Here is a 15,430-nt window from a genome sequence, read left to right on the forward strand (position 1 = left end):
TGTAATGTTTTGATACACATTGTAAATAACTTATGTGTCACAATGTTTAACTACAAGTAACAGCAAACTGTATAAAAATATGAATGTACACTGACAACATCCATACTTTTAAAATGTCCACAGATGGCTAAATAAATAAATAAAATGTTTAGAAGCCCTGTAATGAACTTCTAGGCATAAAAAGTGGCAGGTTTGGACTGAGATTATTCTTTAGTGATTATTAAATACAAACTGGAAACAGAAGAGAAAGAAAAAGGAAATACTATATTTGGCACTAAGTCATTAAGTTCACAAGTGGCCAAGGGTTAAACAAAAGTATGAAGTCTAGTTCAATAGAAGAATAATGTGTGATAATAGATATCTTAGACATTTTACCGGAATTAAAGCTTTTTTTTAAGGTGGATTATAATTGCAGAAATGCTGGAGTTTATGGGTGGAAGAAGTGAGTACAAAAGTGCATCATGATTCATACAAAAACTTAGTATAGATCAAATGGAAACCAAAGCAAAAGCTTATTGTTGTCAGTGAAAAATGAAGCAATATTGATAGAAAAGAATGATCAAAAGAGGAATTGTTAGTGCATACTGGAAGATTAAATGAACCAGTGTAGCAGATGGTTACAGATACTTTTCAGCGTTAATAGCAGTGTGGGTATCAGGAACTGGAGGTATTTAACTCTTGTGTCTGGAAACAGGATTCACATAATAGATTTCCAGAAAAATATTGATGTTGTGCAGTAACCGTAGACAGTTTCAAGAAGTGTTTAATTATCACTGTTACATCAATATCTTTTAGATTGTTGGCTATCATAATATGCACAACACATGAGGAAATATTTGTCCAGTGCATAAAAATGTAATAACGAGTACTAATGACTATACTATCATGCAATCTAAATCAAACAACAACAGCCATTTATAGAGGCTAACAGAGGCATATAAAGACGGTATTAATTATTGTAACTCAGCTTTGGAATCACTTCACCATCATCTTCAGTACTAAAGATGATCACTTTGACAAAGGTAAAATGAATAATAGTTCTAAGTTAACACACAGTTATGGAAGGAAAGCATAAAGCTGGAGTAGTGTAGTCACAGCTACAAGAATTATCTACATGTTGTGGATACGAAATGTACATTAAAAAACATGCATACTTTGATAACTTTCCGCCACAGTGATATTCAGAAAGTGTAGTAATCAAGAAGCAATTTAATTACATATTTTCTTGAATAATAACATTAGCTGTATAATGACAAAATTTTGTAGTAACTTAAACTATTGAAATAGTTGGCACACAAAAATTGCTGTGAAGAACCAGGACCTACTAACTTAAAAGTGGTATGTACTGACTATATTAACATGGCCTTAGTCTTCCCTTATAGTAATTAAATATGTCTACAAATACGGTCTGAATTTATACAGACGTTAAGCATTATTGTAATGCACATTATACCAAAATGTGTCATGCTGTTGTAATTATGAAATAGCACTTGACCTCATCTTTACTTTATCACCCACTTGAAACAATTACAGACTGCCTTAAAATTTTATTTCCCACTGCTGTGAAATTGAATATTTTGTAAATTCCTCTTTCTTCATATATATTGCAATAGTTGATTGCCACTTGCAATTTTTATAGGTGTCTCAGCATCGGGTTTCAAGGCAGAATGTAGTGTCCAGTTTGAAAAATCAAGAAATCAAAACCTGATTTTAAAATTATATGATTCACTGGAGCCGAATTTATCAGCCAGCAGTACCCATGATGAGTGTGTTTATAGACTAGTTGATTCTCAAACTGAAGGATGGAAAGGTCAGACTTTAAACTGAATATTTTGCATGTACCCTCATTCTGAATTTGTGTAATCACATATGATCAAGAGTTGATCAGTTTTGGTGTCTATGATTGTGATATGCTATTTAGATTGCCTTTGGTCTGAACTGCCAGAGATGACAGTCATGTGTGCATGAGGTGTGCTTGCTTGTGTGAATAATGAGTGTGTGTTTCTTTTTCTATATCTGATGGAGGCTGTTTCTGAAAGCTATATACACATATACAAGTCTTTTAATTGTGCTTGTTTACAACTTAATATTTCATCTTTATGGTAAATAGTGATCGTTCTTTTCCTTACATTGTCAACTAAAAATATATTTAATCAAACATTGGAAACTCCAGGTAGGAATATCAACAATGTAAGAAAAAATAGATCGCTACTTATTGTAAAGAAGAGACATCAAGTTACAGAGAGGCACAATTAAAAGACACTCACATGTAGCTTTGGGCCACAGCCTTCATCAGTAAACACACACACACACACACACACACACACACACACACACACACAAGCAAATATACCTCAAGCAAACATGACTGCCAACTCCAGCGTCTTGGGCCGGAATGCTGGTTGCTGGTTGTGTGTGCATAAGGTGTGCTTATGTGTGTGTGTGTGTGTGTGTGTGTGTGTGTGTGTGTGTGTGTGTGTGTGTGTGTGCGCGCCTCACTGTAGTGATGAAGGCTGTGGCCGAAAGCCGCATGTGAGTGTCTCATAACTGTACTTGTCTGCAACTTGATGTATCTTCTTTATGGTAAGTAGCAATCTGTCTTTTCTTAAAAATATATTTAACTATTTTTCAAGTGACATTGCACTTAACTCGGCAACTATAGAAAATAATTCTTTCTTGTGCACAATAAATAAATCTACAATAACTCACTTTATAGTGTTTTGCAATTCATTTCAAAATAATAACATAGCTTATACTAAATCTTGTATCCTTATACTTGTACTTCATTCTTTGGAATTGCAAGTCAGTAATTACTCAGTATTTCCATATATTTTTGTTTATATGTGTTTTTTTTTCATATATTTGCTTTTATTAACAGCACTTGCCACAACTATGTTGCTCATTACATCATTTTAGGCTAACCTTATTATAATCTGTGTGGAGTTGCTATCCAAAGTAACCTTTACATTATTTATAACCTCCACTTAGTCATCACATCCATTTGGGCATCTTCATATCTCCATCTGTTTCTCTCAAGAAATTGGTAAGTATATCTATCAATCATTCTTTCATAATTGTGTTAATTTTGTTCAGAAATTTATGTAAGAAAATGCATATATAGGTCTTCTTAAGGCAAAACTAACCTCCCCTGAGAAAAGTTGTTATAAACCTCACCAGGTACTTCTTGTTTTCCACAAAATCATAAAGTATCCCAGGTACAAGCAGTTAATCCCCTCAAAGTAAACCAACTCAAACATATATATTCTTCACAGTATGTAAAGTAAACTTGATAATTCTTTATTATTGAGGTAAGTTTGTACCTGGATGATTCTTGGAATGTGCTCTGCAACGTAACCTGAAGTACATATCATCAAATTTGTTATCGCCTTATTCTCAGCTCAGAGGAGTCAGATGCTGAAGGGTATTTGCAACCTTCTGTTACTGTTACAGCAAACAGTTCACTTATGCTCTTTATTCCACAATTGTATTACAAATCTCAGACCTGTGTTTCCTTCTTAATTCTTTTTAGGTTTACAGGATACAAATGAGCTCTTTTCTTTGCTAGCTTGGAGCAAGCCACAAAAAATATCAGGAGTGTACTACCCATACAAACACTATCAAATATATCATTTATTGCAGAAAGACAGTCCCTATATATTTATAATTCTCTGTTGAGATTCTTTCCCTCACTCCCCCTATGGTGTTTGTCATCCTTTTGGTCCATGCCTGCTTTCTCTTACATGCTACAGTATCCTATGGCATATGAAGTGTCCATGTACATTAAGTTTTATGTAACCTAGGCCCTACTCCTTTTGGCATCTGGAACTCACTTCTACATCTTGAAAGTGCACATCCATTACAGCTGCTCAAGAGAGGACCTCTAAGTGTTGCGACACTATAAGCTCAGATATTCATACGCCATCTTCTTTAGGGTATAGCCTAAATGTTACTATCACATCATTAGCTATGGTACATGGGTATTTTGGGCCTGCCTACCCATTCTCCCATTTTGTGTGACATCAGTAACATTCACGTTTTTCCATCTCCCTATGAATGCATAGCCAAAAATGTATATTTGCTTCTCAATTTAAAAATGCACCTGGAATATAGTGGTAGGATTTAGATTGTGCATTGTTAATATTTAAACTTTAATATCTCATACTTTCTTAGTGATACTTGTTCATAGAGTAGGTTCAAAATGGGTTCATAATGGCTTGAAGGATTATTTCATTATTTTTACATACTTCACCTTACGTGTATTTTACTTGTTTCATGATGTAATAGCAGTATCTACTGTACTTTTATGTGTAGAATATGTCAAAGAAAAACCATACTGTTTTATCATCAGTTGAACCATTAGTTTAGTTTTCCCTAGCAGTAGTTTTTTCCAGGAAGTTAATGTTAAATTATGTATCTTTCTACCGTATATATATTATAGAGTTCCTTCTCTTGACCTTTAGAGAGATATATCAAAATAATGCCTTTGGACATGGAATGTATGTTATTCAACCTTTAACATAACTGAAAATCTCTTGAGCCCTGTGATTGGCAACATGCAACACTCCACCTCTTTAACAATCTCTGGTGTATTCTACATGATATAAATATCCACTACCGGAGCTTCGGCACTAGGCAAATTTCAAGTCTTTACTTCCTACCATGCTGTTTAACAGTTCTCCATTTAGTAGTAAATAAATTGCATGTGTACAGCAATAGAATGGTGCCAACATTTAGCCAATGTCCTGGAAAATACCCTAAAGTGTGTATGGTGAACTTCTCCCCCCGCCCCCCCCCCCCCCCCCCCCCAGTTTGTATTTGGAAATTGCTTGGAAAAACCAGTTGCAATTTCACAATTAGGTCTCCTGACAGCCCACTACTGCTCGTTTGTTGCCTTTTACTTACCTCTCCTTCAGTTTTCATGAACTTGTTCCAGATTTTCTGGAGTTCCTCCCCACACCTATCTGTGATTGCTGTGTACTGTGATATACTTACAGTCATTTTGATTTTCTTTTATAGAGTCCATGCAGAATAATGTGACCAGCATGTGTGCTTTTGGTAGGGCACGTGCAGGAAGAACAGTGATGGTGGGGTTGCGAGCAGGCATTGTAGGGGAAATGCTGAGCACTGGAGGGGAAATGCCATTCCAAACTGAAGACTAAGCTCACATTTTTTGTAAATATTAAGTGGAACCCCTCCATGCCCAAACTTGCATGGTGACTCTTTAAAAAGATCTGTCACCTCTACTTTTGTTAGTATCTAAGAAGAAGTATGCTGAAAATGCAACAAAAGCAGAGATTTATTTTTGTCTGGCTTTTTAAACCTTTATAACTTTCAGAGAGGTGTACCGAGTGGCAAATTTTGAGTAAAACCTAAACATTTCTCTTGTTGCCATTTTAAAATTTGCTTCTTTTATCAAAACACAACAGAGTTTACACAGTGTCACTAATATGTTGCACAGATGCAGTTGCCAGAGAATTCTGAAACAGTGGTTTATTAAGTTTATTAAGTGAGGAACTGCAGAAAAATGAAGTCAGCAGCTTATGAAAAGCACATCCTCAGCGCAGAAATATGTCTTCAATTATGTTGTTTCAAAACCCATAGCATATCTCATTTCACTAGCTATCAATGGCCCTTTCGATTCCCGGTGGGGTCAGGGATTTTCCCTGCCTCGAGATGACTGAGTGTTGTTGTGTTGTCTTCATCATCATCATTCATCCCCATTGCAGTCGGAGGAAGGCAGTGGCAAGCCACCTCTGCTATGACCTTGCCTAGTCGGTGGTGCAGGTCTCCCGCATAGTTCCCTACGCTCCTCGGAGTATGGGACCTCACCATCATCATCAGTGGCCTTTAAAAATTACATTCTTTTATCAAAACAATCTGTAGTTAGTGGAACAACAAGGTAGAAAATGAAGTTTTGTGTAATAACCTTATGGCAAACTACTGCCCTCCTTATCCACTATCATTTGCCGAAATCGCATTTTAGCATCTCAAACTGTTCATGAAATATGAAGAACGTTGTGGATATTTCATTCTAACTCTATTGCTGGTGCCCGATTGCAAATGGGTGTGGCACATCAGATCAATTTTCTCGAGGTTGTTGACAGATTGACCTGCACCCATCTCTAAAGAAAAAGATCAATACATCAGCTAAATTTTACATGCAGCAACATATTAAGTGATATGCACCAAACTCAAAGTCATAATGACATCTATTTTTCATTCCAAACTTTTTTGAATTTCATGCAGTGTCTTACTTCTATGCAGGTATCACAATAACTAGGGCCATCAACAAAATGATGGGCACACCATCATAAAGCTGACATATAAAGCCACAAGTAATGTAAAAATGAATTATTTTGCCAATTAGTTTCTGTAAAATAATTTGAGAAAGATTGCAGGATGTGTGCCTTGATTCTGTCATTGCTGACCAGCTGAAATGGGGAAAACACTGTCAGCTTCCCCTTCTGAACAAATGAATGAACTTGCACAGTACTTTGGATGAAATTGGTCACTGCCCATCGGCCCCATATCCTGTGGACTCTATCTTCTGATCTGTTATGTCAATTACTCAGTATTGCAAACTAGCAAAGGTGTAACCAGGCATAACCATTAAATCTGATTCTTTGTTATGTTTTAATGTAGTCAACCTTGACTGTGTGTCTGAGATTTGTTGCTTCCCTGTTTCGAATTGCTCTTCTGTAAATTCTTGCATTTTCTTGACATCATTATTTAACTCACAAAATTTTCCATTGGCCTCCTTTCTTACTAGATCACACTGTTTATGTATTGTGTCATGTAGCTCTGAGCTATGTCTTTATTGCAGTTTGCAACTCTGTAATTTTAGCAGTGACTTCTTTTCTCTCTTGTTGAAACTCTGTTATATGTGTCTCTAAACTTGTTTCCATCTCTCTGATGCTAACAGATAATTCAGTTCTTAAGTTAGTAATACAAAAAGGTTTGACAGTTAATAAGTGGGATTTAAATCAGCTATACTCTCACTCAAGTCCAGGGATGTTTGTTGGCATGGCCCTGGTAATTATGAGCATGCACTAACAAAATCAGTATCACCAGATTTAATTTGGTGCACAACACTACAAAGACTCGGTGTACCCAACAAAAGAAAACTTTGGTCACTCAAAACTATTGTGATTCCACTAGCAGACACACACCACAACTACCACAGAAAAAAAAAGTTTCTGATACAGCTCACTGAATTTTGAGAAGAGCATTTGTTGTCTCGAGCCATCGGCGAGAAGCCAAAAGCAGATGTGTTGATGCTGTGCTGAGGAGACAGTAGCAGCTAATAGATGTCTTGAATGTTCTTCTTCCCAGTTGTGAACTTATTTGCTCCTTTAATGAAGTTGCTGTCAAGGTATTCAGCAGTTTCCCTTCTACACATTTGCTTTTTGTAGTATTTGTTCATTTGCAGTGCAGATAACAGTATATTTATGGCTGCAAATCCAAGTTATTGGCTCCATTGTGAGGGAGAATGACTTAATTTTCTGACAAAACTTATATTCTTTATTTGTATTTTAAATCAAACTCATTTCCTTTTCTCAAATAAATCTTCTTATTTGCTGGCACTAACATGTCCAAATGTCCTGTCACAGTTGCTACAATGGAATGTAATGTGCCTACCATAGTTCAGGCATCATATGGAGATGGAGTATCTACAAGTTTTTGTGGTTACTATTACTTATCTGTATTAACTGTTTGACTGGACCCTTTCTAGAAGATGCCAAGTCCATGCCTGCTGAAAATCTCAAACACTAGTCTCTACAAAATAAATTCATGTGCTGCTTCTTTATCGTGCATGTATTTCGCCTCCTGTATGTATATTGCATGTCACAGCATACGACTTTAACCAAGTTTGCAGTACATATCAATCCTGTCTTTCTCACCCTGTATACTCTCTCTGAGTTTCCCTTGTCAAGTGATGTTATGACCATTGTCTTGCACTGTGAGATTCTGTGGCCCACAGTAAATCGTGGAGGTGGGACAATTTTTCAATATGTGACAGAACAAGTGTGCACTGCCTATGCTGGCACATGCCAATTTACTTTAAAGCTAACATACAGAACTAACTAATGCTTAAATTTTCATGTAATCAAAATTACAGTAGCTTTAAAAATTAAACAGATGAGCACTAGTAGTGTATTTTACAACAATAATCAGTACTTTTCACATGCAAATACAATAAATATGAGAAAGCTCTTGAATGGAGCTATGGATGCTGTTTTGCTGTGGCATATTCAAATATTTTCTTGATATTTGGTTGTACAATCACAATGAACTGTTCAAAAGGAAAAATTTACTGATGTCTGTAAAACCTGTATTGCAGATGCTTGCAGCTGATTTCGGTAAACATGTCATTTTTATGGGGGCACATTGTTGTACATTATACATGCCTATCTCATACCTGTACCAGACAGCTTTCTTGGTCATAAAGATTGCTGGGCTCAGCTAGGTGTGTGTGGTCATTGGTCTGATGGCTACAAATTTCTGACGATTGTTGGGGGTTGGGGGAGGGAGAGGGGGAGGGACATGCAGAATAGGTGGAGGGATACCTCCCATACTTGTCCCTCTGTCCCTCTAGTTGCCAGTTTTGTTGTTCTATTGTAGTACAGAATGTAAAAGTTACTTAATCAGAAAAACAATACATAGATTACTTTGTTGTATGTGTGTTTATCTAGTAGGTACAATGTTTTATTGGCCATTGATCTGATGTAAATAACAAGATGATGCACTAGATGACTATGATTGTGCTGCTGTTCAGTAATATATTGCAAATAATTGCCATTTATAATGTCCATTTGGAACACAGAGTTGCTGTATATGTCATTTGAATGCTATTTTATAACTGAAATAAAGTGTGTGTTTTCAGAGAATGTTCTGTATTTTTGTAGGTCTGACAACATCTGACTCCTTACCTCCAGAAAAAGAACAACAAAGAAAGAAAGTAGATTTTGCACAGGGCTACCTTGGTGAAAATGGAGAGAGTTCTCCAGGCCCATTTATGAAATTGCTGGAAGTAATAGAGAAGTTATTGAATATCATTGTGTTAGTAATGGTGATAGCTTGTTTTGCAATATTTATTTTGTTAATGGGTAAGCTGTACTTAAGTAATACATTCATTGTGTAATTTAATTTTTGTCCATTACACCATTCATTGTGTAATTTAATTTTTGTCCATTACAATTTCCAGCACTATTAATCCTAAAATGTGTGGTACTCCCTGCAGCATTTCATAGCAGTTTGCATAGTGCAAATGCAGATGTTCTAGATCTGTTAAAAAAATAACAAGGAATTTTAGTTTTTTGGAAAGAATTTTCTTATTTTTCTACATCAGTGCCATCCCATTCAAACTATTCCCCATTTAAATAGTACATACTTATGCTAGTGTTTTTTCTAGTCCCCAAAATAATTTTGGAACACAATCCTAGGGATAGCTTGTAGCCCTCTTAGCGATGCTGTTTGAATTTTTGCTATGCTTGTAAAATGACATCTTCTAAGATTTTATTTATTCCTGCAAACAAAAAAACCACATGGGCCCATGTCTGGTGAGTGTAGAGGCTGGAGCTTTGTTACAATATCTTTTTTTGCCAGAAATTCATGAACAGGCAATGAACTGTAAGAATGTGCATTATTGTGTTGCCCTGTGACAACTGGGAAATCCAGGAAAAACCCAGGAACTTTTTCACATGGGAGAAATCCAGAAAAACCTGGGAATTTTTAGACTTCCGAGAATTTTTTGTTATTTTAGTGTTCAGTTAAATTGTTGTAATTTTGACTGGTAAGAACATATAACTCCAACAAAGAATTTTACTTCAGCCCACATCTACAGAATAATACTGCAGTAATAAAACATAAATGAGAGAAGCAAAGGAAAACTTTAAATCAAACAATGTAAACTCCAGGTAGAAATGTCAACAATATAGGAAAAGACAGATTGCTACTTATCATAAAGAAGAGATGTCAAGTTGCAGACAGGCACAAGTGTCTTTTAATTGTGCTTGTCTGCAGCTTGATGTGTCTTCTTTATGGTGAGTAGCAATCTCTCTTTTCCTACATTGCAAATAAAACTGTAGTTGCAAAGGAAATGTGTCATTTACAACAACAAAACACAGTGCATGTACAAGTATCTGCTGACAGCAAAATGTGTCAAAGGCTATGCAATACTTTGTAACAACAAACTACTTTGAATGTGCCTTTCTTGTGGACCTCATTTCAATGAACGTGAGATTACAACTATTTACATTTTTAACAGGTCGCAGGGAAATATTGTGAATGATGGTTGGAGAAGCATTACTTTCAAAGTAAATTTCTTTTTTTGCAAGATGAATTATGTTACATGTCAGAATCTGCAATGAATTTTGTAAATTACAGAGCATTAGACTCTCATTCAAAACTTAACACTGGGGACCGGCCACTAAGAAAAATTTCAGGCCCAGAAGACCCACCATTTATTTCAATATTTAATATTTTACTGGCACATTTGTGTTTTATATACACGATGACAGTTATTGAGCTATATGAAATAAAATCGCTGTAACTTCTGAACAGTTGTTGTTAAAACATTCGAACTGAATGATTGACTGCTGGGCATAATGGGAATTAGTATGCACTGTAGGTTTGGTTTAGTGATGAAGCCCACTTTCATGTGGATGGGTTCATCAATAAGCAAAATTGGCACTTTTTGGAATCCTGTTTTTGTGATCAAGAAGTCTCTTCACCCTCAACAGGTGACTGTGTGGTGTTCAGTGTCCAGCCATGACATAATGGTGCAATATTCCTTGATGGCACAGTGACTCCTGAATGGTATGTGAAGATTTTAGAATGCAATTTCATCCTCATTATCCAAAGTGACCCAGATTTTGACAAGATGTGGTTCAAACAAGACCAAGTTCAACCCCATCAAAGCAGGAGGAGTGTTTGATGTCCTGTAGGAGCACTTCTGAGGACCACATTCTGGCCCTGGGGTACCCAGACTCCACTGGTATGGGCCTCGATTGGCCGCCATATTCTGTGGATCTGAACACATGCAACTCCTTTTTATGGGGCTATATTAGTGATAAGGTGTACAGAAATAACCCCAAAACCATTGCTGAGCTGAAAACAGCCATTCAGGAGGTCATTGATGTTCCGGCACTTCAGCAGATCATGCAGAATTTCATTATCCGTCTGTGCCACATCATTGCCAGTGATGGCAGGCATATCAAACATGTCATAACCTAAATCCGAATATCTGTAATGATGTTTCCATGTTGAATAAATTGTGTACACAGCGCAGTTTGTAACTTATTTACATTTTTTTTCTTTTTATTTCTCTGTACAGTGCAATGATTGTCACCCTGCATCTTAAAGGGCAACACACAACTAAAAGAGACCAAGTTTTAAGGTTAATTTTCATATTTATTTTAGTTCTTTCTAAGATTATACAATATGCAATAATGATGCCAGAAAGTGTAATTATCCTTCAAAAAAATTGTAAGATGAGTTCTGGAACAATTGCACATATAATTGGCTTTTCTGTGGAAAATTCGAAGTGCCTGATGGAACATGTATTCAGCAGGTAACCCACAAAATGTTCAGTTCACAGCAGGCTGTGTTCTTAGGCTCTTACTTAACAACACCCCCGGGAAGGAGGGGGATGCTTTTGACAACTAATATTATATGTAAAAACTTAGCTTTCCTTGTAGTGATGCTGTGTATACATTAATTTAAACAATTAACTTTTCCTATTTATGTATTTGCACTACTTGACAATTATGTTGCTATTGGCTGTTGCTATTGGCTGAACTGCATCATGTGCCCTATGCTCTGAATATCTGCTGCCATTGGCTGGCAAGATGAGCTGTGATTGATGGACAAAAGCCCATTGCAATCTCAATTTCAGTGCATTAGAAACTACTGTGCTACATTTGGTGGAATTCATCTTTATAATTTCATAATGCAAAAATACGCAGTATAAATGTTGTTGCACATCAAAGATATTTCCAAAATTTGTTACTTTTTGATGAGTTTTGTTTCCTAAAGGGCTGGGAAGTTCTATGCTGGTGCATAAAACCATAACCCTTTTTATTTTTTTATTTTTTTCTATTATAAGGCTATGTTTTTTCCGATAGTTGTCATTCAAAAACTACAGGTTGATCTTATATTCAGGTGTTAAACAGTTGCTACTGGCATCAACATTTTTACATTGTTTAGTAGATTGATATGGAAGTCATCTTACATTTAAATATGAAGCTTGAGCTATTGAGATCATGTGCAGATTTATTTTTTAGAATTTGGAAGGGTAAGAAGGCCAAATGACATGTTCAAACAGGCTCAAGATTTCCTGATATGCCAAAGCACTCAATACAATATTGGCCTTGCTTGAACAACCACCTGAAATTTGACTTGTGCATCACTAGTAGAAGAGAAGCACTAGTGCAAGGGAGAACTAACCACCACAACAGTTTAGTATTCTGCTTAAAATTTGACAATTTTGTGAAACTCAGGAGGACATAGAATTTTACGCTGCCATCTTACACACACTTGTTGTATTTGAACAGGTTTGCAATAAAAGTTCTCACACATATATGGATACCATATAAAAACATTTGTGGTGCTTTCTAAATACAGTTAACTCTGAAAGGCAAACATGATGCCCTTCAGAAAAAAATTACTTGATTCTGTACCCAACTCAATATTTCATTTGATTATGAGATATTGTAATTATTTACCAAGTGGGTCACAAATGAAAAATCTGATCACTGTTCACATATTAGAATACCAGCTAAAAAAGTTACTACCTTTTAATGAACTTTTGAACAAGATGGTAACATTCAGATGAAACAAGAAAGAAAATTAATCCAAAATTAAATGTGTTAATAATGACATAAATTGTGTTAAACTTTAAACTGACTGTTATTGTTTCGATGATAATAAATTACAGCGGGAAGACCCATCGTGGGGATAGTACCAACAGACATCACTATATTGCGGGACGAGTGAAAGTTTGAGAATTTCACTGAAACATGACTGCAATCTTTTATTTATGTTTTAGTTGGTGTTATTGCATGTACCCTAGTTGCTCAAGCACAGCATTATGGAAGGTTTGGAGAGCGAACAGTGATACTGGCATGGCTGAGAACTAGGATGAGTGCGGGGAAAGAAGTAGTGAGCAGGCAGCAAATTACACTGTGCTGCCAACCATGGGAACCTATACCACATACTTTGGCTTTTCATGAACATCTACCACATTTAAACTACAGTTTGCCTGAATCCATTTGAACTGACTTTAAAATTGAGCAAATACATAACAGTGATATAAATTTCTGCAGGAGACGGTGGAAGTCAAGACAGCAGCCTGTGGACTACTTACTGCAACGATGTTGTCAATGCTCACCATAAGGTATAATGGGAATGAAACAGGGTGTGTCAGCTACTGATTCTGTGCAGCCAGTGAAGGAGTGGCAGACAGACAATATGTTTGGAAGCAAGAAACATTGTAACATACTCATGTCAGTATAAAAGTGAAATCCTATAAGTATTCTGCAAAAAACAGCTGCATTCTCAGGTTTCACAGTGATCACAATTTCAGGTATTGCAAGGTAAATGGAAACAACAGCAAAATATTTGTGACAGTGAAGATATAAATTTCACATCTGTGCTATTAAAATGATGATGATGATGAAGATGATTAAAAATAGTGACACCACAAATAACAGGCTTAGTAAGCATAAAAGGTAGTGAAAATAAAAATTATTTTTTGTTTTATTTCTTCTTGTATTATCAGTATGTAGACAATCAATAAATGGCCTAAGTTTAAAACAGGTATACTGGACATTGTTAATGTTTTAGGCAGATACTTAATGTCAATAAAACAGTTTGTAAATCTGATAAGTCAGAATACGTAAAAAATTATTTTTTCTCAAGGAGCCCCTTAAAAAAAGAGGGAGGGGGTCATATCAGGGTAATTTTATACTCAAATAAATACAGTATTCCACAATTTCATTGGCTGATGTGTGCTGGGGCATCTTGGGTGCTCGTTATCATCATCTTTGAAATGTTTATTCTACTTGTAAGCCCTTGTTTTACTCATCGCAGACTCATCATAAGTAATATGTAACAACTCCAAAACTTTGCTACACTTAATTCTTTTCTTGTAGTAACATTTAATACAAAGTCTCCAATCCATTTTGATACGAGGGCTATCCACAAAGTACATTATGTTTTGGAATTAAAAATAAATAAAGTATTGGAAATTTTTTTTATTATATACAGATGAAAGCCACACTTAAATACTACTTTTCTACATAGTTGCCATTTAAATTAAGGCACTTATCGTAGCGATGGATGCGCTTGGAAATTCCTTTGTCGTAAAATTCGGCCGCCTGTGCCTTCAACCACATGGTTACCTCTTTTTGAAGCTGTGCATCGTCATCAAAACGCTGCATAGCCAACCACTTCTTCATTGCTGGGAATAAGTGGAAGTTGCTCGGTGCCAGGTCGGGACTGTACGGTGGATGAGGAAACAACTCCCACTTAAAAGATTCGAGAACTTCACGAGTGGCATTTGCCGTGTGGACCCGGGCGTTGTCATGAATCAGCAAGATCTTTGAGCCCAACTTTCCCCTGCGCTTGTTTTGTATTGCTCTTATGAGGTTGTGCAGAGTTTGGCAATACCTTTGAGAGTTTATTGTAGTGCTTCTTTCCAGGAAATCCACAAAAATCACACCTTTTCTGTCCCAAAAGAAGAGGTAACCACGTGGTTGAAGGTGCAGGCGGCCGAATTTTACGACGAAGGAATTTCCAAGCTCATCCATCGTTACGATAAGTGCCTTAATTTAAATGGCAACTATGTAGTAAAGTAGTATTTAAGTATGGCTTTCATCTGTATATAATAAAAAAAATTCCAATACTTTATTTATTTTTAATTCCAAAACGTAATGTACTTTGTGGATAGCCCTCGTACAAATTAAATAACCACTGATGGTACCAAAATATATGTAACTTTTTTGACAACTGACAACAGGCCAAATGTGTGGTATGGTTAATACTGTACAGATACTTTTCAGATGTATTTACCTGCAAATCAAACTAACAAAACATGCAAAAGCACAAAATTCCTGTTACTTTTTGAACACATCTTGCAGATCTACTTGATTTGCTGTGGAGAGTAAATTATACTAATATAAACATTGCTAGTGTACATTAATTCATATGGTAAAATATCATTCTTTTGAGTAATTTTTCCATAGAAACTAACTAAATGACATGCAGCAGAAGAAGTACTGATATATTTTTTTTACAAATTGGAAAAATAAACAATATTTGAAGAAATAGAATAGATTATTATCATCCAAATAACAAAAGACAAAAGAACACAGAACGCTCATTGCAAATATTTGGAGCTATTATGACTTAAGTCTGATCCAAGCAGCCT

At 35.9% G+C, this 15,430-nt stretch overlaps 1 protein-coding gene across 1 annotated transcript in view; it reads left to right on the forward strand.

The window, feature by feature from the left end:
• The first annotated feature begins 417 nt into the window (after positions 1 to 417).
• The window catches only part of LOC126455869 (ATP-dependent zinc metalloprotease YME1L-like), a 157,401-nt gene continuing 142,388 nt past the window's right edge, over positions 418 to 15,430 (forward strand). The window contains exons 1-3 of the mRNA XM_050091632.1: positions 418 to 442; positions 1,640 to 1,810; positions 8,907 to 9,107. Of these exons, the coding sequence (XP_049947589.1) occupies positions 418 to 442; positions 1,640 to 1,810; positions 8,907 to 9,107 (397 nt within the window). The remainder of the gene's footprint in view (positions 443 to 1,639; positions 1,811 to 8,906; positions 9,108 to 15,430) is intronic.

The sequence above is a fragment of the Schistocerca serialis genome, chromosome 1, assembly GCF_023864345.2.
Source record: "Schistocerca serialis cubense isolate TAMUIC-IGC-003099 chromosome 1, iqSchSeri2.2, whole genome shotgun sequence".
Classification (NCBI taxonomy): Eukaryota; Metazoa; Arthropoda; class Insecta; order Orthoptera; family Acrididae; genus Schistocerca; species Schistocerca serialis.